This window comes from Natrix helvetica, assembly GCF_964273705.1.
Source record: "Natrix helvetica genome assembly, chromosome: 6".
NCBI classification, from domain to species: Eukaryota; Metazoa; Chordata; class Lepidosauria; order Squamata; family Natricidae; genus Natrix; species Natrix helvetica.
The window spans coordinates 1,894,854-1,922,003 of NC_138553.1; the positions used below are offsets into that span (position 1 = coordinate 1,894,854).

Genomic DNA, 27,150 nt, shown 5'->3' on the forward strand with positions numbered 1-27,150 from the left:
TGAGAAAGAAAGAAAAGAGAATGTGTGTGTGTGTGAGGAAGAGAAGCTGCTACCTGTAACCGGAGATGCTCTGCAGCCCTTGAATAATTGAGGCCGGGAAGGGAGGGGGGAGCTAGCTGAGAGATTCCTGCCCTATTTCTTCCCTGGGGGGAAGCAGAGGAGCGCCCGTCTTGTCCCGTCCCCCAACCAAGAGTCTCCAAAGGTAGGGGTTGGGGAGGGGGCTCTTTTCCTTCTCTCCCCCAAATCAGGTAGAGAGGAACAGCCGATGGGAGAGGGAGATGCTGCCCTTTGGCTCCCCCCTCCCCCCCTCTCCTTGATCCCTCTTGAATCCTCAGAGATACTCCTCCGTGCATCCTCTGAGCAACATTGGCCAATTCCCCTGCCTGCCCCCCCACTCCGGGCTGATGAGGGGCTCCCCGCTTGCAGGGGTTTAGGGGTGGAAGTGTCTCCCTCTCCCTGGTGGCCAAGTTCAGCAACCACCCCCACCCCCTCTGGAAAGTAACCAAGGTTAACCCTAATCAGTATCAAGGGAGGACCAGTGGGACCAGGTCTTTTGGAGGGGGGAGGGGAGCCTCAGAACTTTGCCGGCTCTGGCCTTGGGGAAAATCCTCCCCCAGGGCAGGCAGCATACTTTGAGAAGGCATTACTTCAACTCCCAGAATTCCCCAGCCAGTCATGCTGTGGTTGAGAAGCATTGTTTTAAGTCATCAAACTCCAACCTGCTCTGAGCAGGAAGCCCAGAGAAAGGCGCCAGCTTCCTTCAAGCCTGGGTTGGGGTATACCATCATCCCCAACCAGCCTGGATGATGGTGTTTGTATTCTAGAATAATGAATGAGAGGGAAGTCCTGCCGTAATACATCTTAATTGCCATCAAAGCTACGTCCTCCCCATTCTTTGAAGGAGAGAGTTGGTGGCCTTCAAATCCTCCAGATGGATGCCAGACCGTCTCACCCAGAGACCCAGGGGCTTCTGGGGCATGGGGACCTCCAGTGTGGGCCCTTCCAGACGCCAGAAGAAAGGGCACAGCTGCGAGCTGCCGTCTATCAGGTAGGAGATATTTAAAGTTGACCCAAAATGGTTTTTAGAAAACCGATCTGGAGGAGGAAAAGTGATAAAAAATGGCTCATATTGGCTCTATGTGGATGAGATTTGATGGAATGAGGGGAAACATCTTGAGATGTTACATGGAATATATGCAAATTGAGTAACAGACTTGGAACGGACCTTTGAGGTCCTCTAGCCCAGCCCCCTGCTCAAGCAGGAGACTATTCCGGACAAAAAAGGACTAGGGTTGACATGATAGCAGTCTTCCAATATCTCAGGGGCTTCCCCAAAGAAGAGGGAGTCAAGTTATTCTCCAAGGCACCTGAAGGCAGGTCAAGAAGCAATGGGTGGAAACTAATCAAGGAGAGAAGCAACCTAGAACTAAGGAGAAACTTCCTGACAGTGAGAACAATGAGCCAGTGGAACTGCTTGCCACCAGATGTTGTGGGGGCTCCATCACTGGAGGTTTTCAAGAAGAGACTGGGCAGCCGTTTGTCCAGAATGGTATATAGGGTCTCCTGCTTGAACAGGAGATTGGACTAGAAGACCTCCAAGGTCCCTTCCAACTCCGCTATTCTGTTATCTCCACCATCCCTAGCTGTTGTGGATGATGGGACCTTAGAAGGTTCGACTTCTTGGATGCAAACTCAATGGTGGGTTGTCCAAGCAGAGGCAGGAGAACTCCAAGTGTCCTTCGGGGCAATAAATGCTGAGGTAGAAGGATGAGGGTCTACCCTCCCTTCTCTCTGAAGCAGTTCCTTGCCCATCCTCTTGGAATGGCTGCTCTGCTACGTGGGAAGGGGGAAGATCTGACCCTTCAGCACCTTCTCAATCACTCAGGTCTTTGGTGGACAACCTTGGGAGGGTTGTTGTGCCCACCGGCGGCTGAAGGACTTCTCAAGAGGACAACAAAGTTCTCCAGAGCAACAGGTGAGTTGGAGCCATGGGGGAGGGCAAGAGATGGTTGTAGAGACCTTCTCCTCTTCTGAAGGGCAGTCCTTGAAGACTACCCCTCGCCCAATTCTCAGGATGAAGATGCAAATCTGGATAGCCTCCTCACACTCACTTTAAGACCATCTAACTTTTGAGAAGTAGGGACAATTGACCTCTGTGGAGATTCTCAGTTGTCCAGGTCAGGGTTGTCCCCAAAGGTGCTTTTGAAGAGGCAACTGGACTTCCTTGTTTTCTCTTTTGAAGACATTTCACTTCTCATCCATGAAGCTTCTTCAGTTCTGGTACAGAAAAAGGGTCAATTGTTTTAACCAGGCTAAGCAGGTCATTCTATGAGTCCATGGAAGAAAAATGAACCTACCCAACCGCTAGACACCGCTGCCCGTACCCCAAGGTTAACCACTCGTGGTTTACCGAATTAACTAAATTTTCTGAGACTGTCCAATACACCGAATCATGGATTAATCTTGGGAAATAGATTTGCACAACACTGAAAGTTGGTTTATAGTGTGGTTTAATTGAAGAGGAGCAAAATATTGTGGGAAACACAGATGTGAAATTATGGGAGTCTTTGCTGAAGCTCATTGAGTGTTTCATCTTGTGAAGGCCATTGGTGCTTCCCTGGACAGATCCTTCTCTGGGTGGGGAACCAGAGGTCAAACGGCACAACCTCTGGAACAGGAGGTCAGGTGAGTCCCCAAATGTAAGTAAAACCTGGGAGGAACAAAAGCGTTTCAGGAAAGTCTTGAAAGAATCCAAAAAGGTAGAGACCAAACCTGGTCTTCACGCCATCAGTGACTGACTGGGACCAAGGGGTTGTGGGAAGGAGGCCAGGGAATCAAAAGGAGGGAAAGTTATTGCATTATAAGCTACCCAAAATCACTCTGAATGAGTGAGTAAGGAAGGAAAGAGGAAGAAAGAAGGAAGAAAAAGAAAGAAAGAGAGGGAGGGAGGGAGGAACAGGGAAGTTGGGAGGGAGGGAGGAGAAGAAGAAGAAGAAAACTGAAAAGAAGGGAGGGAAGGAAGGAAGGGGATTGAGATGGAAGGGAGGTAGGAAGGAAGGGAAAGAAAGAGAAAGGAAGGAAGGAGTGAGAAGGAATGAATGAGAAAAAGAGAAAGAAATGGAAAGAAAAAATTGAAAGAAGGAAGGAGAGAAGGAGATTGAGAAGGAAGGAAAGAAAGAAAGGTAGGGAAGGAGGGAGGAACAGGGAAGATGGGAGGGAGGGAGGGAGGAAGGAAGGAGGGAGGAATAGGAAAGGTGGAAAGAAGGGAGGGAAAGAAGGGGATTGAGAAGGAATGAAGGAGAAAGAAAGAAAAAATTAGAAGGAAGGAAAGGAGGAAGGAAGGAAAAGAAAGGAAGAAAAGAAGGAAAGGAAAGGAGATACAGAGAGAGAGAATAAATTCAAGATCCAGATGTGCTCCAGACTAATGAGTCCTATCAAAATGGCACAATTAAGAACCATTTGGGAGCATAGAAAATGCTCAAGGCCACAGAGGGTCCCTCCCTATTCCTAGCAGGCCCCACGGCTCGCACGGGCAACATTTTTCTCCATGTTGTGAGTAAGTCAGACCTCAAGTTCCCTTTCCAAAGTAGAGGAACTCCTCTCCAGAGAGCAGGAAGCTGGTGCAGATGACGGAGGACCTTCTCTTCCACAGGTGGGGCTCCAGGGGCCTGGCCCCTCCCTCTCTGCAGGAGGAGGGGGCTTCGGAAGTGCTGGCAGCGCTGGAACGGAAGTATCAGGCCCTTCAGCGGAAGCTCTGCCAGGAGATGCTGAGAGGGCATTTGGGTGAGAAGAGGGTTCCTAGGACACTGGAATCCCACCTGGCAGGTTGATGGCCCAGAGGAGGGTGGTAGATGAATGGAGAAGACATCTCCCAAATTCACCCAAGCTGAGAAAAATAGGAAGAAGATCCCAAAGGTGCTTTTTCAGGAGGCAACTAGACTTCCTTTGTTTTATTTCTTGAAGACATTTCGCTTCTCATCCAAGAAGCTTCCTCAGTTCTAATTGAATGTCTATGGAAATTCTCTGTCGTCCAGGTCAGGGTTCTCCCAAAGGTGCTTTTCAAGAGGCATCTGGATTTCCTTGTTTTTCTTTAAAGACATTTTGCTTCTCATCCAAGAAGCTTCTTCTTCTTCTTCTTCTTCTTCTTCTTCTTCTTCTTCTTCTTCTTCTTCTTCTTCTTCTTCTTCTTCTTCTTCTTCTTCTTCTTCTTCTTCTTCTTCTTCTTCTTCTTCTTCTCCTCCTCCTCCTCCTCCTCCTCCTCCTCCTCCTCCTCCTCCTCCTCTTCTTTCTTCTTCTCTCTTCATCTTCATCTGCTTCTTCTTCTGCTTCTTCTTCTCCTTCTGCTTCTTCTTCCTCTTCTCAGAGCTGAAGAGACTTCTTGGTTGAGAAGCAAAACATCTTTTTAAAAAACCAGAAAGTCCAGTTGCCTCTCAAAAAAGCCCTTTTGGGATGCCTGATTGAATGGTGGAGAATTTACATTCCTTGCAGTCTTCGGGTCATTCGTAGTCGCTCTGAGAGTCATGGAGGCTACTTGGAGGTTTACCTGTGTCATCAGGATCACACCTGAGATGTGAAAATGGGTGTGAAGCCTTCTTGCAACTTCTGAAAGGACTGTGTTATAAACTGGAGGTGTCGCATTCCTGACTCTCGGTTGAGGGAGGGCTGTCCAGTTGAAGGCTCCATGCCCATCTTCTTCTTCTTCTTCCTCTCGCAGGACAGCAGTTATGGACATCCCTGGCCGACCACACGAAGGAGGAGAAACTCCTGGAGATGATGGCGCTGGTGGAGTTGGCTTTGCCCCAGGGGAGCCTTCTGCCCATCTCCAGTCTCCCAGGGGCCGGACACCAGATCAGGTATGGCCACAGGGCTCCTGTGAAGAAGATTAGTGGAGAAGGTGACCGAGACAGTGGCGGCATCTTCAGATATCTTTTTTTTTTTAATTCAAGGTTTTTTATTTTATAATGCAAATTATACATATTGTAGGTCTTTTCTTTTACATCCTCTCATTTACATGGTCCTTTTTACATCATAGTTTTGTTTTCACTTTCAGCCAAGTTATTCTCTTCCATTATTTTCCATCTTTATAGTTATTTTTTCTTAATTAAAAAAAAAATTCAATTGCCCCTTCCAAGTTACGCCTAATTTTCATTTCTTATTTTCTCCTTTGGTATATTTTGCTATAAACAACATATATCCTCTAATTTAGTTTAAACATAGAGATCATTTCTTTCAATTTTTTCTACTATGAACAATATACTATAATTTATTTATTTCTTAATTAGTTACGTAACAATAACAATCTTACTACTATTCTCTTTAGTCTACTGATGTAACTCTTTTCCCCTTTCTTCCTCTTTTAACCGTTTTCTCTTGGGCTCCCAAAAATCCCAGTTTTAATTCTTTTCCTTCTTCTCCCCCATTCCCCTAACCTTTTCTTTTTCCTGTTTTTGTGGTTAATGTATCTTTTTAATCATTTCTTCATCTCGTGGTGTTTCTTCATTTTTCCAGGATTGCGCAAATACAATTCACGCTGCTTCTCAAAACCTGCAATATTAAATACATACTTTTCTTATCTACTTTACCAGGCATCATACCCAATAAAAATAATTCGGGTTTAAAATTTACATGCTTTCCTATCCTCCTTTCTAGCCTTTTGTGTATTTTTTCCCCCAATTTTTTTCCGCTTTATCACACTTCCACCACAGATGACAGTATGTGCTCATTTTTAAATTACATTTCCAACATTTGCTAGACATGTTTTTAAACATTTTAGCTAACCTGGCTGGTGGTAAGTGCCATCATAATTGTGAATTCTTGATCTTCCTCCTCAACAGCTCCGGGGTCGGCTCTGATGTGGGGCAGTTTTGCCACTCGGCCGCAGGCCCCACAGGCGGACAGGCTCTCCTGCACCTGCAGCAGAAGAAACAGGGGGAGATAGCTGGTCTCCTGGCCCAGCCCCGCCTTCTGGAATGCAGGTGCGTCTGAGACCTCCTTGTACGTCAAAACCATCCCAGGGTCTTCCTCATAGTCAGACACCAGATTAGGCATTATGGATAGTCCTCGACTTACAACCGCTCAATTCGTGATCCTTCGAAATTATGACACCGCTGAAAAAAGGGACTTACAGCCGTCTTTCACACTTACGGCCATTTCAGCAGCTCCGTGGCCACGTGATTTGCATTTGGATGCTTGACAAGAGGTTCATAGACCCTTTTTTCCAGAACCATTGCAACTTCGAACAGTCACTAAATGAACTGCCGTAAGTTATATATGTATACCTGTTCTGACCGAGGCTTCCCGAGAGCACAAAAGAAATCCTGGTCCCGACAAAACCCCTTTTATTAATTCGCTGTGAATTCTGCTCCTTCACATCCAGCAAAGTCTTTCGAGGGAGGATTTACAGTCACAGACCTTCTCTGGCTTGGAGAGCTACCAGGCCGATCTCTGCAGAACTTGGCAAGGAGCCTCGGAGAGTCCCGAACCAATTAAGCGAACTGATTGTCTCCTGCAAACTCCTTTTGCTCCTCTTTTATTCCCTCTGGGAGGGGCCCTTCATTGTCCCCCTGTGGCCTTACTCCCAAGCCCACCCCTGTTCTTTAGCCGTTCCCTTTGTCTGGCAACTCTGCACATGCTCACACTGGGAACAGGCTCCAGCTGTTCTTCTGCCCCACTGATGTCCGACTCCGAAGGCAGCTGATAACTGTCAGACGGCTCTGGCCCCCTCTCTGCCCCCGACACAGAGCCCTCATCAGAGCCTTCCCCAGACTCCAGGACTGGCCCATGTCCCTCCCCAACCTTCTCACTGTCCGAATCCACTACTAGTTCTTTCTGGCTGCTGGAGGGCCACAACAATACCAAGAGCTTCTGCACCGGAGACCAATTCCTTGTGTGTCTAATTCCACTTGGCCAAATAAGGGATACGGATTCTAATTCTGTCTGATTTCTCTTCTGGTGGCAGGGACCCAGATTTCTGGCGCCAGCTGTTCGGCCAGCATGCTGAAGCCGAGCTGGTGGAGAAGGAAGCGACTTTGCGGGGTGCCCTCCTCGCCCTGGAGCTCTTGACGGGCGAGCGGTGAGTCTTCCCACCCTTCAAAATGCAAAATATAAACTCTAAAATGGTATAGACCTATAACCAGATTCCAGGGGAAGTTTACAGGAGCTCTGACGGAATCCTGAAACCGATTTAATCTTGACCTGGTTTTTGTGGTAGAGGTAGTCCTTAACGTACGATCACAATTGGGACCAGAGTTTCCATCGCTAAGGAAGGTGGTCATTAAGTGAGTCATGCCTGATGTTGTGACCTTTTTATCAAAGGGTCGTTGAGCAGATTGAAAGCGGTTGAGTGAATCAGCGTGGTCGGTAAGCAAATCCAGCTTCCCCCATTGACTTGGCTTGTTGGAACTTTGCAATTATTAGAAAGAAAGGTAGAGAGAGGGGGGAGGGAGGGAGATAAGGAAGGGAGTGAGTGAGGGAGGGAAGAAAGAGAGAGAAAGAAAGAAAGAAAGAAAGAAAGAAAGAAAGAAAGAAAGAAAGAAAGAAAGAAAGAAAGAAAGAAAAGAAAGAGAAGGGAGGGAGGGAGGAAAGAGAAAAGGAAAGAAAAAGAAAGGGAGGGAGGAAAGAGGAAGGAAGGAAGGAAGGAAAGAGGAGAGAAGGGAGAGAGGAAAGAGAAAGAAAGATAGATAGATGATTGATTGATTGATTGATTTTCACTTTATATTTCGTAACCCACCCATCTCCCTGATCAAGTGATTATCACCTGGGATACAGCAATCCTCAAAAATACATGTGGGTTGCCAAGTGCCCAAATAACCCTTAGGAGGCTGTGACCATCATAACTACGAGGACCCAACAGTTCTAAATCAAGGCCTACCAGCCCCAGGCAACAAAAAAACCCTGGAAGGTGTGATTGTGAGGTTGTGCCCTCCGGGAACTGTCCAAGATGTTGCCCCCTCGGCAAGCAGGACTCCTGGCGCCTGATTCCTGGGGGTCCTGTGCCTTGCAGGTTTTGGGACTTGCAACCGAGCGCCCCCGAGGCTTCCCACCAGCAGCTGGCCGAGCTGCGCCTGGCAGCACACCGGAAGGCAGGATTGGCAGGGCAGCCTCAGGCCAGGATGGTGCCCAGAAGATCAATGAAGGTATTTTTCTTTGGTTTCTCTTTTTCTTGGTTTAAATATAAACACAAATTTAATTCATTCAGTTTAAACAATCTACTGGTGACGTAGTGGTTAAAGCGCACTATTGCAGGCTGAATCTGCCCACAGCCAGGAGTTCGATCCTGACGGGGTTCAGGATTAACTCAGCCTTCCATCCTTCCTAGGTGGGTCAAATGAGGACACAGATTGTTGGGGGCACAAGAGGCTGACTCTGTAAACCGCTTAGAGAGAGCTGTAAAAGACCTGTGAAGCGGTATATAAGTCTAAAGGCTATTGCTAAGTGGGAGGGAAGGAAGGAAGGAAGGAAGGAAGGAAGGAAGGAAGGAAGGAAGGAAGGAAGGAAGGAAGGAAGGATAGATAGATGATAGATAGATAGATAGATAGATAGATAGATAGATAGATAGATAGATAGATAGATAGATAGATAGATAGATAGATAGATGATAGATGGCACAATGGTAAGAATACAGTATTGCAGGCAAACTCTGCTAACATCCCCATTCTATTCTATTTTATTCTGTTCTATTCTACATTCTATTCTATTCTACCGTATTTCCCTGAAAATAAGACAGGGTCTTATTTTCTTTTGCCCCACGAAATATGGCCTTGGGCTTATTATAGGGGAGGGCTTATTATTTTCTGGCGCAGGTGAGAAGCAAGGCAGGCCTTTTACCTTTCCAGCTCCATCGCGTTCCTCGCCCTTTCGTCCAGTGAAGGTTTTTTTTACAAGGGGCTTCACTGGACAAAAGGGCGAGGAACGCAACAGACCTGGAAAGGTAACAGGTGCACCTCGCTTCTCCCCACCCCTACCTGCCACCCCTCGCTAAAGGGACGGCGGGGAAGAGAACCAGGCAGGCTGCCCTTACCATTGGGGTGGCGGTGTTTTTTTGCGCGAGAAGGAACAGGCGGGAGGAGGTGATCGCCTTGCTGGTCTGCTGCTGTTTTTGCAGCGGCCTCTTTTTGCGCAGGAGGAAAGGGTGGGGGGGATGGAAGCACTTTGCTTCGCCTGCTGCTGTTTTTGCGGTGAGCCCTCTTTTTGCCCCGCAAGCTATACCGGTAGGTGGTACAGTGCTAATGGTGGTGACCAGTTGCACAGGCGCTTAAATAGTTGGGGGCGGGCTTATTTTCAGGGGAGGGCTTATTATGGCGTATGCTCTGAAAAGCCTGATTGGGCTTATTAGCAGGGCATGTCTTATTTTCGGGGAAACGTGGTATTTTCTGTTCTCTTCTCTTCTATATTCTATTCTATGCTATTCTATATTCTGTTCTTTCTATTCTATATTCTGTTCTTTCTGTTCTATATTCTGTTCTTTCTGTTCTATATTCTGTTGTATTCTCTTCTCTATTCTATTCTATTCTATTCTATTCTATTCTATTCTATTATCTTCATCAGCAGGAGGTGAATAGCCAGATACTATTTGGTGAGAGGGCTAAGATGGTCTCAGCGGCACCTAGAAATGGGTGGCAGAATAGAAAAACTATTGAACAGAGCTGGAAGGGACCTTGGAGGTCTTCTAGTCCAACTCCCTGCTCAAGAAGGAGACCCTACAATTTCCAAGCGAATGGCTCTCCAGTTTCTTCTTAAAAACCTCCAGTGATGGAGCACCCACAACTTCTGGAGGCAAGGAGTTCCACTGATCAATTGTGAAACCCACCTCCCCTGTCTCTTCCCCCAAAGCAGGTGGTGTTGGACCAACTTCTGCTCCACCAGGAGAGGGACCGAAGTTCTCTCATCACGTCCTTGATGGTCCCAGTTGAACCAAAGGCTGCCCAGGGACAAGCCCATCCAGGCGCAGAGCCAACCCACCTGGGAAAAGGTAGTGGCCTCTCGTAAGCAGAGAGGGAAGTACTCAAGGTCACCATTAGCAAACCTCAAATGATTTCCCTGTTCTTCTGCTGTGACTCTCCTCAACAAAGAGCGATTGTCTTAAGAAAAAGAAACTTTTCAGTTACGTGGCCAAAGAAAGAACCGAGGGCTTTTTGGTTGCCCCCAATTGGTATACATTCCTTTGAGGTTCCTATCTTACTCCCCGGCTCCCCACTTCTCCTCCGAGAACTTCTCCTCCTCCCAAACTGACAATGGGGCACAGCGTGGGCTGCTTTGGACACGGGGCCAAGGACCACAAGCGGTCAACAGGGCGAGGGCCCGTCTCGGGGGAGGAAAAGGCCAGTGTAGGACTGGGAAGAGATGGTTTGGTGGCCGTGTCTCAAAGCCCTCGCAGACCTCCAGGGAGGAATAAAAGAAGAGTAGAATAACAGTCACAGTATAACAATAACAGAATAATAGAATAACAGTGAGAGAATAGGAAAATTACAGAATAACAGAATAGAATATTATTATTATTATTATTATTATTATTATTATTATTATTACAACAACAATAACAATAACAATAACAATAATAATAGAATAACAATAACAGAATAACAAAAAGCAGACTAATATTAACAGACCAACAATGAGAGAATAATAAAATAATGGAATAACAATAGCAGAATAATAGAATAATAAAATAATGGAATAATAGAATAACAATAACAGAATAATAGAATAACAAAGCAGAATATCAGAATAACAATAGCAGAATAACAATAATAGAATAACAATAACAGAATAATAAAATAACAGAATAATAGAATAACAAAAAGCAGACAATACTGTAAAAAACAATATTGTAATGGAATAGGAAAATATCAGAATAACAATAGAAGAATAATAGAATAATAAAATAACAATAATAGAATAACAATAGAATAATAGAAAAAACAAAAACAGAATAATAGAATAATTAAAAGCAGAATAACAATACCGTAATGGAATAGGAAAATATCAGAATAACAATAACAGAATATCAAAATAACAGAATATCAAAATGATAAAATAACCACGCAGAAAAATCAGAATAACAATAACAGATGCCCCATACATCCCTCCGGCCGATTCGCTCCCACAGAGAGGGACTCCTCCGGGTGCCGTCCACTAGGCTGTGCCAGTGGGCAACGCCTAGGGGAAGGGCCTTCTCTGTGATGGGCCCGACCCTCTGGAATGACCTCCCCCCCGACATTAGAATGACTACGGATCTCCGCTCCTTCCGTCAGAAACTTAAAACCCACCTATTCCAGCTAGCCGGCTTGGCCTAATTCCACCATCCCACCTCAGTCCTATTTCTAAATTTTTAAGATTGGTTTTAAGGTCTGTTTTTTTAATTTTTATAAATTGTACAGGGGTTGTTTAATCTGACTTTTAGCTATATATATGATTGTTTGTATGTTTTAAAATTTATTCCTGTACACCACCCCGAGTCCCTCCAGGGAGAGGGGGCGGTCTAGAAATTTAATAATTTTTTATTATTGTTATTATTGTTGTTGTTGTTGTTGTTGTTATTATTATTATTATTATTATTATTATTATTAGAGAATAATAATAAGAGAATAACAAAATAACTGACTATAGGGTCTCCTGCCTGAGCATCAGGTTAGACTAGAAGACCTCTAAGGTCTCTTCCAGACCTGTTGCTCTGGAAAGCATCCCCACATTCTTGCTGAAAGAGACCTCCCTGCTTGCCGCTATCTAGTGCCAGGCTTGGGGCTCCTCAAACCTCATGAATGATGGATGGACATCAGTCTGGAGAGGACCCCCACCCACACTTGCAGACCCTTTCCAGATCCAAACCTTCCCTCACCTGGCCATGACCTTCTTCTCTCCCGCAGGACGCCATGGGGCAGAGACCTTTCTCAGGGCACAGGAGCCCACCTCCCTGGCACCGAGGCTGGCCCAGGAACCGCTGCCAACCAAGGCTGGCCCAGGACCTTCCTGGTGGGATGGTGCTGTCACCAGGCTGGTAGCCCTCCAGCAGGAGCAGCAGGAGGAGCTGAGATGGACCATTGAGAAGCTGGTCGAAGCCCCCAGCAGAAAGGTGAGGCACAGAGATGCCACATCTTTCCCCGGTCAAGATTTTAAGTGCCCCGTCCAAGAAATCTCATGCAAGCAACTTTTCTGCTGAGAACACTTTAGCTGCAGGGACTGGAGATTGTCTCATCCCATCAGGTTTTGGAGGTCAGGTGCCTCTTCCCCAAAGCCAAGAGTAATCGCCTGGTTATTTGCAAAAATAATATAGGCAGGTTGCAAGTAAATAGATATGCATCCATTAAGGGGTCTCTGTCTGGCCCAGGGGGTTGTCTCTTGATGGGCTGTCCTTGGTGCTCCCTGAGATTGGGGGGGGGGTATATATATTCCCAACTAGGGGATATAAGAGCAGGAGGAGGGGAAAGGGAAGTGGGTAGAGGAGGATAGAGAGGGAGAAGGAGGTTGAAAAGGAGAAGGGATGGAGGGGGAGGGGGAGGAGGAGGAGGAGGAGGAGGAGGAGGAGGAGGAGGAGGAGGAGGAGGAGGAGGAGGAGGAGGAGGAGGAGGAGGAGGAGGAGGAGGACGACTGTGGGGTCCTTGGTTGAGCATGGAGGCTTTCTTGCAGATGTTTCATGACCCAACTAGGGAACATCATCAGTGCTAGAAGGGAGTGAGGGTTGCAGGGAGGAGAGGAGGAGGAGGATTGTGGGAGCCTTGGTGCTCTCTGAGCTTGGTGGTTTTCTTGGAGACATTTCATGACCAAAGTAGGTAACATCATCAGTGCTAGAAGGTAGTGGGGTTTGCAGAGGAGAGGAGGAGGAGGGGGAGGAGAACTGTGGTGTCCTTAGGGCTCTCTGAGGTTCATTGTTTTCTTGCAGACATTTCATGACCTAGCTAGGGAACATCATCAGCGCCCCATAGAAATTGCTCTATAGAAACAGAAAAGATGAAACTTTAGGATTGATTGATTGATTTATATATCCAGTTTCTATAGCTTCCCAACTCAGCCAGGTGACTCTGGGCAGCTTGCAATGCTAGAATTATAAAGCAGTTCAATCACTTGGCAAAAGCATCGTAAAGACAATAAGAACATCCACAAAATAAATAAATGCATTTATGGAATCCCCGTGTTTCTTTTCCAGGACACTTTGGCGATGGATCGAAAGGCCTTTTCTCCTCAGATGGAGACCCCAGACTCCAGGGCCTCCTCAATGAAATCCAGGCTGCAGAGGAAGCTCCCAGAGGCTTCCCAAGAAGTGAACAAGTGTGGAGTCCAGAAGCATTTCTGGACTTCCTTGGAAAAGTTTCCACTCCAGGAGGAACTGGAGCCACAACAGGAAGGTCCAGGATTCTCTCCACAGAGCAGGTTAGACGAACCTGGTCTTCAACAAAGGACCAATGTCAGAGGAGAAGACCTCAGGCTCCAAGACACTGTACAGATGGATGCTAATGTATTTCAGGCTGAGAGACAACCAGAGGAGAAGTCACCTCGGCTTCAGGGACCATCAACATCACATCAACTTCTTAAGGGATTCCAAGAAGATCCAAATGTTCAAGATGTGAAGGATTTGCAGGAAAAGAAACATCTGGAAACCCCATCTAGGGAGGGAGAAGGTAACCAGAAGCTGGTTGGTCCTGGACATCTTGAGTTCTCCCAAAAGCAAAATGAACACCAGAGAGATCCAGAAATTCTCAGTCTCCCAAAGCAGGTATCTCATGAACCTCAAAATATTCTGGAGCTCTCTGATGAGAAGGAATCTGAAGCTACCTGTAAAGAAGAAATTGATGGTCTTCAGACCACATCTAGGCAACAGGACATTGTTGAGTGTACAGAAACTTTACGGAGGATGGAAGAGATTTCCCAACCTTGGAAACCTTGTGGACACCAAGGAGAGAAAGATCTAGAGATCTCCCAGGCTTTAGTAACTCCTGACATGGACCAGACTCTTCCTGAGAAAAAGGAGTGTAATACTCAGGAAGGAAGTTCTCAAGATGTAAATAACTTGCATCCTCAGAGAGAGACACTAAGGAGGTCAAAGTCTTTGGGGTGCTTAGAAGTTGTAACACCATGGAGTATGCTGTTCCAAGGATCAAGTGATCCAGAAACTTCTCTCCAACTGTTATCAGAGAATCTGCAGAGAAGTCCTTCCCCAAAAGTTCAGATGGAAAATGTACATTCCCAACCAAGTCCAAGTAGCCTCCAGAGTGAAACAGAAGTTGTTCAAACAGATGCTGAGATGATCACCACAGAACCTCCCATTTCTCTTCAAGGGAAGGAAGAACCTCAGAAAGAGGTGGATTCACAAGATGGCAGGAATGAAAAAACATTCCACACCCAAGGGACACAAGTGCCTCAGCCCCAGGACTGGGAGGAACTTGACCTGGCCAGCCATCTCCAGGAAGGATCACCAGTTCTTCATGTTGCAGAAATGAAGAGACCTTCAGAAGATGTTTGTCATCAGGAAGAGAAGGTCCTAGAATCCTCTCGTCATGGGCCTCCTCTCAAGAAATCAAACCCACCTGAACCTCAAGAGCTATTGCGGACAAAGGTCAATGAATCTGGTGTTTCTTCAAAGATTCCACTAGAAAGTAGATACCCTCAAGATCCTCAACACCAGGAATGGGGAAAGGTGAAAAGCCAGAACTTTTCAGAAAGAGACGTTTTGAAGTTATCTGATTCCGTAGAGGTTCTCCAGCACCCAAACATTCCAACATGCAAAGAAGATGTTATTGAGATACCAGGACTGTTGCCCAAAATGTCCGAGGCCCCAATGCTGAAAGAGATGTTGGATTTTCAGAAGCAAGAAGCTCCATCGAAGGAGATACAATTGTCCCACCCTCGAGCACAAAATCAGATGGACCCAGATCCTCTTCCTGCTCAGGAACTTCAAATGGATCTGAGCAGACCACAAGGCTTCCGGCCACATGATGAAAAGGAACCAGAGTTTCAAACTGGTTTGGCAAGGAAAGGAAAGTCTCCACAATTGGACGAGAGATCAAGATTGCAAGATGTGGGTCAATCAGAAGAGCTTCATATCTCAGGAGCGATGGAAGGAATTGATGGAGAAGTTCTCCAGTCCCAGGAAGCCCAGGTGGATTGGCCAATTCTTACCTTGAGTGAATCCCTGAAACTTCAGCCCCAGAAGTTGGATTCAGAAAGCCATGGAGAACTTTCTGTGACCCAGGATTTCAGAAGTTTGGAAAGTCCACCTCTTCTGTGGAGTATCTTGTGGCAGAAGGCAAAGTCGTTTGAACAAATGAAACCATGTCTTCTTCTAGGCCCACAACTAGGACAAGCTGCAATCCAGAGAATGACTAAGCCCATCCTTCAACTTCCCCAGGAAACAAAGGGACCATTGATGGTTCAACGGGAAGAAGGATCAGTGGTGGAAATGGAACACCAAAAACTCCAGAAGTCCAACATCCTTGATCTCCAGGATTTGAAGCAACAGGAAGTGATGCCACAGACCCAAACAGAAAAGGTTGTCCTAGCAGAGAAATGTGTACAAACTGAGCCTCAGCAATTTCAGCATCAAGGAGAGGTTCTTCTAGAAATAACAGTAGGACAAGTAAATCTTGGAGAGAAATGTCCAGGAGAAACGGGGGAGATGGAGATTCCTTCATCCTATGAAGCTCCCCGGAGCAAGCTTCAAAAGCTTCAGAGAGAAGAGATTTCACAGAGGGAGCTAGAATTGCTGGAGCATTCAGGATCCTTCCTAAAGGAAGATCTAAGTGGGACACAGCCCTCCACAATGGAAGTTCTAGAAAAAATCCAGATTCAAGAGAATGTGTTGCAAAAAGAGATATTTGTCCAGCAACTCCAGGAACACAGAAGTCCAGATTCTCCTCCTCTTCTCTGGGGGGTCATGGGCCTGAAGTCAAAGTCTTTTGAGTTGAGGACATCATGTGACATAGAAGCTCAGGCAAAATCATTTGAGCTCACCAAGTCACAGGCTTTTCGGATGAGCTCCTCAGAGGCCACCTCACCAAGATCCCAGCAGGAGCTCGAAGCTTCTCACGTAGAGGAGAGCTCAAAGTTAGGGAAGATCCCACCGTCGGAAAAGCTACAGATGGAACCAGAATGCCAAGGAACCCAGACGCATGGAGCTCCACAGGTGTGTCACCCAACAGATCTGGGGGACCAGGTGGTGACTCAAATCCAGGTTGGGAAGTCTGTTTATACCCAGACTCCGGATTCCATTTCAATGCAGCATCTGCTGGAGGAGCCAAAGGAAGTTCAGACCCTGGAGCTTCAAGAGCTGAGAGATCTAGAAGTTCCACAAGCCCAGAGTGACAAAATTCTGGAAGAACTGGAGAAACTAGAAAATGGAAAGAACTTTGGTGCCTTAACATCTCAGCCAGCTCCAGAAAGAAAAGCAGAGTATCTTCAGCATCCAAAACGCTGTAGTCCAGAGACACCTCCTCTTCTGTGGTGGGTTTTGGAGTTAGCTCATTATGGAATGTTATATAATGTTTCTCCTCAACCTCAGGAGCCCAGTTCTTATGTCCCAGGGACACAAAGACAAGAAGGACCACAGAGTGAGCCAGAGGCACAACATCCAAGAAATCAAATTGTGTCTTTGGCTGAGAAACTGCAGAAACTAGAGGTTCCTCAACCACAGAAGGACTCCTTCCAAGTTGAAGGAAGCAGGAGAGGAGATCTTCAGACCCAGGAATGCAAAGATGCAGAACCTTTCCAGTCTCATGAAATTGGTGCTCAAGTCGGGACCACTAGTCCTGGGCTTTCAGTCTCAGAAGCATCTCAAGACCAGGAGAAAGCAAAATCATGTCAAGGTCCCAAGAGAAGTTCTCAGGAACTTGAGGTCCATCTGTTGAAGGAGAGAGAACCTGCCTCAGTTGAGGAGTCTTCAAAAGGAGATGTTCAGAGTAGAGAAGGCTCCTCGGTGACACAAAAGATTCTTATTCCCATGAAGCCCAAGGATTCGGAGTGTCTGGTACAGGAAGAGATGTCCAAGCTATGTGATTCATATAAAGTAATTCATTCGCATGAGCATCAAACTCTGGATACACTTGGGAAGGGGGACTCCCTAGACCCCTCACCCTCATCTGCACAACTCCAGAAGTTGAAAACAGATGGAGAACACCATGGCCTTCTAAGTGGATCCCAGGTTCTTCACCCGAAGGAACCAGCACACGGTGAGACATTGAAGGGAGTCAAGCAGGAAGACTTCCCAATTCTTGACCCTTCTGAGGAGCACAGTAAGATCAACGTTGACCTGCCCTTGGAAAAACCGCTGGGGAAATCAAAGTCTTTTGACTTAGGGGAGCTTCAAATTTTGAAGAAGACTCAGGAACCACTGAAGAAAGGATCTTTTCAAACTCAGACAACCGAAGTCTTGAAGATTCAGGAAGACCTTCCAAAGAAGCACCAGAAGAAGATAGATTCACAGACCATTTCATCTCAAGCAAAGGATCACCAGGACACCCCACAACCACTGCAGTCCCATGAATCGGCTTCTGAAAGCCCGTCTGTTCTCCAGAATTCATTGACGCAATCATCAGAAGTTCTTGCGATGAACCCATGTTCCTTGCATAGCCCGGAACTCCAAGAAGTGCTTCGGCCTCTGAGCTCCAAACTCCAAAGAACTACAAACTCCAAGATGCTTTGCTTACAGGGACACCATGAAGCCGAGGACTGTGAACCTGGGGTAGAAGACAGTCACCTTGAAGTGCAAGGAATCCTGCAAAGGTCTCCTCACTCCTTCCTTGTCCAAGATACCTTATACCCTCTGGCAAATATGTTCAGGAAATCAAAATCGTTGGAATTGCCCAAAGCAAACATTGTCCTGCTTCAGGGGTTGAAAAGACCAGACGTTTCCCGATCTCAAGAAAATGTGAAGGAACATCCTCAGGTCCTTGATCATCAAACTTCATCACAGGGGATGAACACCTCTTTGCAGGAGAAAAAGAGTAGATGTCCTCCACAAAAGGAATGGGAGGACTCACAATCTCAGGAAGAACTTAGCCAAAATAAGACAGCTACCTTAAATCCTGAGGATGACCAGGCCCAGCAGCTCCAAAGACAGGAAAGAATGGAAGTTCTTCCTTCTCCAGGAGTTCCTCAGGAATGCGTCTTTCTGCAGATCCAGGAGAACCTGCAAAGCAATCCAGAGTATTTTAGATGCGGACATTTAAGCCATCCAGAGGTTCTTCAACCTGAAAAACGCTCAGCGACACCAGAAACGCTTAAATTTGAGAAACGTGTGGAAACCATAACTCAGTTGTCCTTAGTGTCTACGGAGAAAGGAGCTCTATCAGTCTGGTGCCCCCTGGGAAGATCAAAGTCTCTTGACCTTAGAGAACATCAAGTCTCAGATCTAAAGTCACTTCTGGGAGAGTTGGATTGTTCTAAACCCCGGAAGATGCCTTCAGCCAATCTGTCTCAACCACAAAGAAATCTCCAAGATGAACAATGGAAATGCAGGACTCCGCTGGTCGACTTCAAAGCCCAACCACTTGAGGATGTTATTTCAAAAGCTAAGATTGGCCAACAGGAAGAAAAGCGTTGTGCCAACCAGAAAACAGAGCGCATGGATCTGGAAGCTCAAAAGGCCCAAGAGCTACTGACTCATGAGAACGAAATAACTACTTTTCAGAAACTGGAGGATATCCAGATGTTCTGTTCCAAGGAATACAGAGAATTGGAAGCTCCTCAACTTCAGGTTACTTCCCAGAGTTTGAAGAAGCCTCTTTATACCGACCAGCATGTGCAGACAGACTCCAAATCTCAAGGACTAAGAAAGCCACCACATCATAATCACCAGGTAGAAAGAAATCTAGAAAGTCCTCCTCTTCTCAGGAACCTGCTGAGGAAGACCAAGACATTTGGATATGAGGAACTTGCAAGTAGAGTTGATCCTCAGGTCCAGGATGTCCAAAGGGAAGAAGGACCTGGGGAACGGCACAGCTTGCATGTCGAGAGGCAGTTGCTGTGGAGATTTGAGGGATCAAAGCCAGAAATAATCCAGGAGATAAGTAAGCCTGAAGTTCTTCAACATCAGGAGATTGCAAACGTTGAAAGCGTTGGGGAATCTACAGGACAACCCAACTGCCCAAGGGAAGCTCACAAAATAGAGATGGAGTCCATAAAATCCAAGATATCTCTACCTGCAAACCAGGAAGCTCCTCAGGAACAAGAAGATACACAACACATAGTTCCACAGGACAGTGTACCCCACGTTGTTCCACCTTGTGACGTTCCACAGTTTGGTGTTACATTTCTCCAGGAGCTAGGGAGGTTGCATAATGAATTAAGTACCCTCAGACCATCACAGGAGCTAAAGCATGGGAAGGCCATTTGTCCCCGGGGTGCTAAAGATTCCAGTCAACCACAGCAGCAAATACCAGCAGAACCCCAAATAAATTCAGGTTCTCAAGTTCTCCACCAGAAATGGAGCTCAGCAACATCTCCGCAGCCACCACTATCACCAGGAGATTTCTCCGAAGCTTCTAAGATGCAGCAGGAGTCTCTTCAATCTCCACAAAGCCACGAACCTGACCAGATGTCAGGAGTAAAAAGGGAGTCGATGAGGAACATGGGGTCACCAATACAGAAAGCACCACAGATGGTCCAACGGCAAGAAGACTTGTCAAAAAAATCAGTTATGGTGTCAGGGATAATAGATCCTCCTTCCCTTCAGTCCATGGGAAATGTGGAAGCAAAAAGCTTGGATCGTCAGGAGTTCCTTAATCTTGAAGGGAAGGTGAGAGAGAAAGAACCAATGGTCACAGAGCCAGAAGTGGACTATCCCTCAAATATGCAAGAACCTTTAATGGCAAAATCCAAATCTCTTGAGTCATTAACAAGGAGTCAGGAGTTCCAGCATGAGAGAACAAAAATGGTAGGAGGTCTACCTTCCTTGGACAAAGAGATGGCCACTGAATGTAGACCTATTTCCCAAGGAGCATTAAACGTCCAAGCAGAAGCCATTTCTGCCCAATGCCAGGGAGTTCGCACAAAACGGGACAACCGGAGCATTCTTTTAGTTCAGAATCAGAAGAAAGAAATGACCCAGCAAGTAGACCAACATTTTCAGGAGAGGCATGAGAGGTTGAAGCTCCAAGAAAGAAGGAACCTGAAATTGTGGAAGGGCCAGGAATTGGAGTCTCTTCAGCTTCAATGGATGGAGGAGAACCAAGCTTTTCCGGAATGGAGAAAGGCAGGAGCTCTTCTGGCTGAAGGAACTCAACCAAGGAATCATTCAACCTGTGAGAAGGGCCTACTCAACCTGGCAGAACCTGAGCCTGGAGATGGGAGCAGAAGACTGGAGAGATTCTGGGAGCAGAGGACCACCGAGACCACAGCTATGACTTTGCTCTCTCCCTCCAGCCCTGGAAAACCCAGCGAGATGATATGGGAGCCCACCACACTCAACATGGACATTTGCAGAGAAATCTCTTCCGACATGGTCCAGCTTTCTTCGCCATCTTGGGTAAGAAGATCTATCATTTAGCCTAGATGTACTAAACCAGGACAGAGGTGGGGATAACTCTATTTCAGCTTTAATGTTAAGGAATGAAGGTGGTCTATGGCGATAAACTGGAGATGAGGACAGAGAAGGTTATAAAATTCTTCTCTGTCCACAAGTTGACCAGAAACTTCTCTATCTAACAGAGGCAGGTGTTTCTTCTCTGTAGATTGACCAGGTTGGGACTCTGAAGTTATCGGAAGACATGCGTTGGCCTGCCCTTAAGCTGAGATGTCCACCAGTGACCCCGGCCAAAAGCCAGGCCTTGAGATTGGTGGCATTCATGTGCACAAGAGACAGGGTCTTCTGAAGTGGTGGCACTGTGTCTTGGGAGACAACAGACCGACATGATGTTGCCACCCAAGTCACCTACAAACGGAGCCCTTCCGTATCTTTAAGAAAACCTTTGATTGACACTCTGTCAACATTTCCTGACCTAAAGTTTTCAGGCACGTTAAGCTGCCATTCTCATCCTAGGTGATGTAGCTCAACGTTTAGAAAAAGCTGGATGGAGGACCTCAGAACACCCAAGTATCTTCTGGCTTTCGGCTCTGTGAAATTCCATCCAGCTGTCAATTGTTTTGGCTGTTGCTTCAAGGGGGAATTGAAATCATTTCAGACGTTTGAAATGAATCAAAGAGTTGATCAACGTTGAACGGGAGGGGTGGCATCTATTGGGGTTCTCCCATTTCTCTGTATGGGACCAAATCTGGAAGATTTGTTTTGGTGTCTTCAGAACAAGAGCAGACATAAAGTGATACTGTAATAGGTATTTTTTTTCTAGGGGGGAAGCTATTGAAATGGATGAATTCTGGGTAAAGTCCATCTTGGCTTCTTGAAACGCCTATGAAGCTCCCCTGGTCAGAAGAGATAGAATGACCACCTCCCACCCTACCCATCCAATGACCAGACTGACTGTCCCTCCGTTGAGGGTTCCTGTCTACTTAGTCTTATTTCTTCTTCTTCTTCTCAGGAGGGCAGGGTCCACATAAGGGTCACCTACCCTGGGGACTCTCCATCCTTGGAGAAGTCAACTGATCGAGACCTGCGAGGCCAACCCAACCAAAAGGCCATCAGCAGCTTTCATGGGGGAGGAGCGGATGGACAGGTAAGCGGCCAGGTTCTTGGGCTTCCCATCCATGGGGTTGCCAATTGTCTGGTATTTTCTGGAGCTTCCGCTGCCTGGTTCCTTGGAGAGGTTGGGGAGGAACATCTGAAGGGCCGGTCCAACAGGTAGTCCTCGACTTACAACAGCTCATTTAGTGACCGTTCAATGTTACAACAGCCCTGGAAATAGTGACATGACTGTTTTCTCACACTTATGACCATTGTGCCATGATCACATGATCCCAATTCAGATGCTTGGAAACTCTTAGCTGCAGTACTAAAAGCGTTACTCAGAGAAGACCCCCCCTCCCCTCTGGTGCTGCCATGGTTACTTGGTCCTTCTCGGTCTCACCTGCCTCCTCCTGACCTGCCTTTCCTTCCCCCACCAGCCTCTGCTCCCTCCTCACCCGCCCAGCCGGGAGAAGGCCTTCATCTGGCTCTCCCCCCGGGACAAAAAGGAAGCGCTGCGGCGACTGGCAGAAACACAGGCCCAGGGCGAACGGCGGCACCAGCGGGACAAGGAGCGGCAGTCTTTGAGGGTGAGCATCCTCTGGTGGCCCCCCATCCCTCTTGGACTTGGGACAAGCAGCCCCCTCTTTCCTGGGAACTAGGGTGCCTCCCGTTGACCCATTTCACAGAACCCTAGAGCTGGAAGTCCAACTCCTCTTAAAAGTGTCCAGTGTTGGAGTGCCCACAGCTTCTGTAGGCAAGACAAGTTCCATCAGTTGCTCCCCAAGAATACTATTACACCCCTAAAAGTTGCCGAAATCAACGTGAAGGGAAAGATCTCCCTCCCCCCCCTTAAGTTCCAGGAACGACTCTCCATAGCCAAGCGTCGGAGGTCCGAGGAGGAACTTCTGGGCGATGGTTCAGCTGACCAGTGGCCCTGGGCATCACCAACCTCCGAAGGCCAGGTATGGATTTTCCCCATGGGATCAAGTTATTGAGCTAATAAAAATTAACTCCTGGGGGAGAAGGGAGGAAGAGAATCCAAGGTCCTTCAGAACTTTCCAGAAGACTTCATCGCATGGAGTTCGCTCAATGTGTTTGGGTCAGGGATGTGTGGTACTGTTGAGTGCTGTGGTGCCCTAGAGGTGGAGCTCTCGCCTCACGATCAAGAGGCCATGAGTTCGATCCCAGCTGGAGGCAGATATTTCTCTAACTGGGCACGATAAGTGTATATCTGCTGAACAAAACTCCTGGTCGGCAACAGGAAGGGCATCTGGCCAGTAAAACAGCTCCATTCAGTTGCCCAGATTCCATCCTGCCAGGGATTATGGGGTCATTAAAAGATGATGATTGGTGTGGTATTGGTAGCACACCTAAGAAATCAATTAATTACCAGTAGAAGGGAATCTTTGTAGCTCAGGTTTGGATTTTGAGGTGCTCGGTGGTTTTCTTGGAGACGTTTCAGGACCTAACTAGGTAACATCATCAGTGCTACTCTGTTTCCCTGAAAATAAGGCCTCCCCGAAAATATTGCAACACAGCAGCAGCCATGAGGTGACCACGCTCTCCACCTCCTGCACCTCACAAATAAGAAGACCTCCCCGAAAATATGACCAAGCACTTTTTTAGAGGGGCAAAAGAAAGTAAGACCCTGTCTTATTTTGGGGAAAACACGGCAGAAGGGAGAGAGATTTGTGAAAAAGAGGAGGGGGATTGTGGTGGCCTTGGCGCTCTCTCTGAGCTGGGAGCTTTTCTTGGAGACGTTTCATGACCCAACTACGTAACATCATCAGTGCTACAAGAGAAAGGGGTTTGTGGGAAGAAGTAAAAGGGGGACGGTGGAGCCCTTGGTGCTCTCTCAGCTTGGTTGTTTCATGACCTTTGGGAATTCCAGACCCCAAAGCACTTCCCTTTGCAAATCCATAAGCCTGTTCCAAAAACAGAGCAAGCCTTAGCTTTATATCTCTACATATCAACGGGAACGGATTAAAAATCCCACGCCTTTACGCACTGATTTTCGGCCCCACCATGGAGCGGGAGTCCTCTTCCCTAGAGAGGCCTTTTCTTTTGCACCCAGGGGTGGCCAGCTGGGACCAACCCTTGGACTTTCCCTTCTGGCAGGATGAAGCTGGCCAGAAAATGGCCGTGAAGACCCGCCTGCAAAAGATCAAGAGAGAACGAACCTACATCCTGCAGTCTCAGAGAGAGAGGTAGGAGTGTGTTGTGTTAGGACGGCGAAGCTATGGCACCAGTGCACCCTGGCACAGGAATTCTGGGAGTGGAAGTCCACAAATCATAAAAGGACCCATAATTCCCCCACCCCTGCTGTAAGGGAGGGGGAAGGCTTTGCATTTGGTAGAATGCAATAGAACTCACCTGCACGCAAGAAATATATATGTGAGATAGAATACAGAGTAACAGAGTGGGAAGGGATCTGGGAGGTCTTCTAGTCCAACCCCCTGCTTAAGCAGGAGACCCTATACCGTTCCGTACAAATGGCTGTCCAATCTCTTCTTAAAGACTTCCAGTGTTGGAGGACCCACAACTTCTGGTGGCAAGCTGTTCCACTGGTTAATGGTTCTAATTGTCAGGAAATTCCTCCTTAGTTCAAGGTTGCTTCTCTCCTTGATTACTTTCCATCCATTGCTTCTTGTCCTGCCTTCAGTCAGACCCCTCTTCTTTGGAAATATTCCTCAAATATCGGAACACTGCTATCCTGTCTCCCCTAGTCCTCCTTTTCATTAAACTAGACCAGGGGTGTCCAAACTTGGGAACTTTAAGACTTGTGGACTTCAACTCCCAGAATTCCCCAGCCAGCCATGCTGGCTGGGGAATTCTGGGAGTTGAAGTCCACAAGTCTTAAAGTTCCCAAGTTTGGACACCCCTGACCTAGACCTACCCAATTCCTGTAACCCTTCATGTTTTAGCCTCCAGTCCCCTAATCCTCTTTGTTGCTCTTCTCTGCACTCTTTCTAGAGTCTCAACTACTTTCTTATATCGTGGTGACCAAAACTGGATGCAAATATTCCAAGTGAGGCATAGAGAGAGAGAAATGTGGTACCTTGGTACTCAGATGCTTTGAAACTCATCAAATTCGGTACTCAGCACATTTTGGCGTGAAAATTGTGCCCCGGCACTCACCGTTTGTTTCGTCCTCAACACACAAGCTAGAACCTGTTGGTGGCTGCCTGGTGACTCACTACATTGGTCATTATGGGGGAAAATGTTTGGTGCTCATTGTTTTTGGTACTCATTACACCTCCCGGAGTCAATTAATGATGAGTACTGACTCAGGTACTACTGTCTACATAAAAAGCACCGTATTTTTCGGACTATAAGATGCACCGGTGTATAAGACGCACCAAGATTTCGAAGAGGGAAGTAAAAAAAAATGTATTTCTCCTCCCCATCCCCCAGAAGCACTCTGCAGGCTTCAGCAGGGTTGGGGTAAGGTAAAAATGCCCCTGTTTTTCACCAAAAGTGGGGCATTTCTCCCTTCCCCCAGCCCTGCTGAAACCTGCAGAGTGCTTCTGGGGGATGGGGGAAGGCAAAAACGCCTCCATTTTTGCAAAAAAACAGCCTATTTTTGCCCGTTTTTTTTCAAAAATGGAATACAGGAGTGGAGCTTCGGGAGGCCAAAAATGGCTGTATTCGGTATATAAGACACCCCAAAATTTCCACACTCTTTGGAGGGGGGGGGAAGTGTGTCTTATACTCCCCAAAATAGGAAAGCTGAGATGGAACTTTCCGGATGGCTGTTGTATTCTGGTGCCTTCAATCCCCTGGAAGCCCCATCTCTTTCTCTCTCCCTCCCACAGGAACACCCTGAAGTTCAAGCAGCTCCTGGACCCCCTGGTGGCCCCCAGGGAGGAGAAGCCCACGCCGAGACAGGCGGGGCAGCTTCAGCAGAGGGGAGCCCCCTGTCCTTCAGGATCCCCTGGACACCGAGGGAAGAGGGAGGCTCTTTCTCACAGCTCCCGTACGGTTCCCAAAGAAGAATAAGTAGTAGGAGGAGGAGATGATGATATGGAGGAGAAGGAGAAGGAGAAGAGAAAAAAGGAGGAGAAGGAGGAGGAGAAGAGAAAAAAGGAGGAGGAGGAGAAGAGAAAAAAGGAGGAAGAGAAGAAGATGACAATCATTTGGTGGGCAACCACAGAAGGAATCAACGGCAGATGGTTAGTTGGCCAAGGATCACCTAGTCCCAGGATGGCAAACCTATGGCACACATGTCACAGATGACATGCACAGCTGTTGCCCCAGCCAAGCTCCTCTGCGCATGCGTGTGGGCCCTCCCGCTAGCCAGCTGGTCTTCGGGTCTCTGCCATGCATGCGCGGGGCAGGGCGCATGTGGGGACACGCATGTACGGGAGGTGCTCACATTGCATTTTGGAGCCTTGCACAGTGCGGGGCGTGGGGGGGGCCTGGGTGAATGTGCAGGTGAATGCACACGCATACATGGAGAGAGTCGCATGTGTGGCAAGGCGTGGGGGGGGCGAGGTCGCGTGTGCGTTGCGTTATGGGTGTGGGTACGCACTTTAAGATAAAAAGCTTAGCCCTCCCTGACCTGGTTGATTTACCCAAAGATCAGGAGCCCTTTTGGTGAAAGCCTTTTCCACTCGTGGCCTTGTGTGGGGTTTGCGGGACGCCTTCAGCACATCCTTCTTGTCCACGACTGGAAATCCACTTGTCTTTCTTCACTGCAAAGCCTCCATTCCTCCCAGCAGTATCGAGCTAGTCTCGGAAGGAAGAACCGTCTCCTTTGAGAAACTACCTCGTGGGAAATGTAGTTCCATAACATATGATCACATCTGTGTTCCTGATTGACCACTGGGACATTTTGCCTGCGTGCAAAGTTTATAGCTGGTCAGTTTGAATGCCTTTGTGAACTGGAAAAATAGTGTTTTGTATCTCCGCTCAGCATGGGAGTGAAATCATCATCTTTTTACACCACGTGATGGGACAGAGTATGGACGCCTGAGGCAGAATGAAAGTGCCCCCCCTGCCACTGGAATGACCAGGTGTGCAAGCCTCAGAAGAAATGGGCCATCCATTCATCTATCGTTTCCAAGAAGGTCCCACAGCCAGAATGGTGACTTTTCACAGCCGTTCAGTTTCATTCTCCGTATTTCGTCTTAGGAATCGAAGGGAAACCTCAGCTGAGGTTCAAATCATCTACAACCTCTTGAGAAAACTTCAGCTCAAGAGGTTGTAGATGATTTGATCCATGATGTACCAGGCAGTGTTTCCAATATGTTCTTGTTGCTGTGTGTTGCTCTTATTTCACAGAATTGTACAATGTATGGAGTGGAAATTATCTTTATCCATTAAACCAGGGGTGTCCAAACTTGGGAACTTTAAGACTTATGGACTTCAACTCCAGTTGAAGTCCACAAGTCTTAAAGTTCCCAAGTTTGGACACCCCTGCATTAAACTCATGTTTTTCAACCTTGGCAACTTTTAAGATGTGTGGGCTTCAATTCCCAGGATTCCTTGGCTCAAAACCAGCGGTCACCAACTGGTCCGTGAGAAAAGTTTGTTGGTCCAAAGAAAAATTATTTGCATTTTTTCCATTGCACTAAATCCGGGGACCTCCAACTACGGCCCCT

General features: G+C 47.2%; 1 protein-coding gene across 1 annotated transcript; it reads left to right on the top strand.

The window, feature by feature from the left end:
- Nucleotides 1-931: 931 nt before the first annotated feature.
- On the top strand, nucleotides 932-25,546 carry LOC309394966 (uncharacterized protein; the record flags this gene model as incomplete). Its single annotated transcript, XM_081958684.1, has 16 exons — nucleotides 932-1,048; nucleotides 1,886-1,975; nucleotides 2,626-2,685; nucleotides 3,591-3,783; nucleotides 4,715-4,853; nucleotides 5,835-5,975; nucleotides 6,959-7,072; nucleotides 8,003-8,135; nucleotides 9,835-9,970; nucleotides 11,865-12,070; nucleotides 13,142-20,452; nucleotides 21,462-21,596; nucleotides 21,985-22,134; nucleotides 22,402-22,509; nucleotides 23,666-23,754; nucleotides 25,363-25,546. 16 exons carry the CDS (start codon nucleotides 932-934, stop codon nucleotides 25,544-25,546), a joined length of 9,306 nt encoding a protein of 3,101 aa, XP_081814810.1.
- Between the last annotated feature and the right edge of the window lie 1,604 nt (nucleotides 25,547-27,150).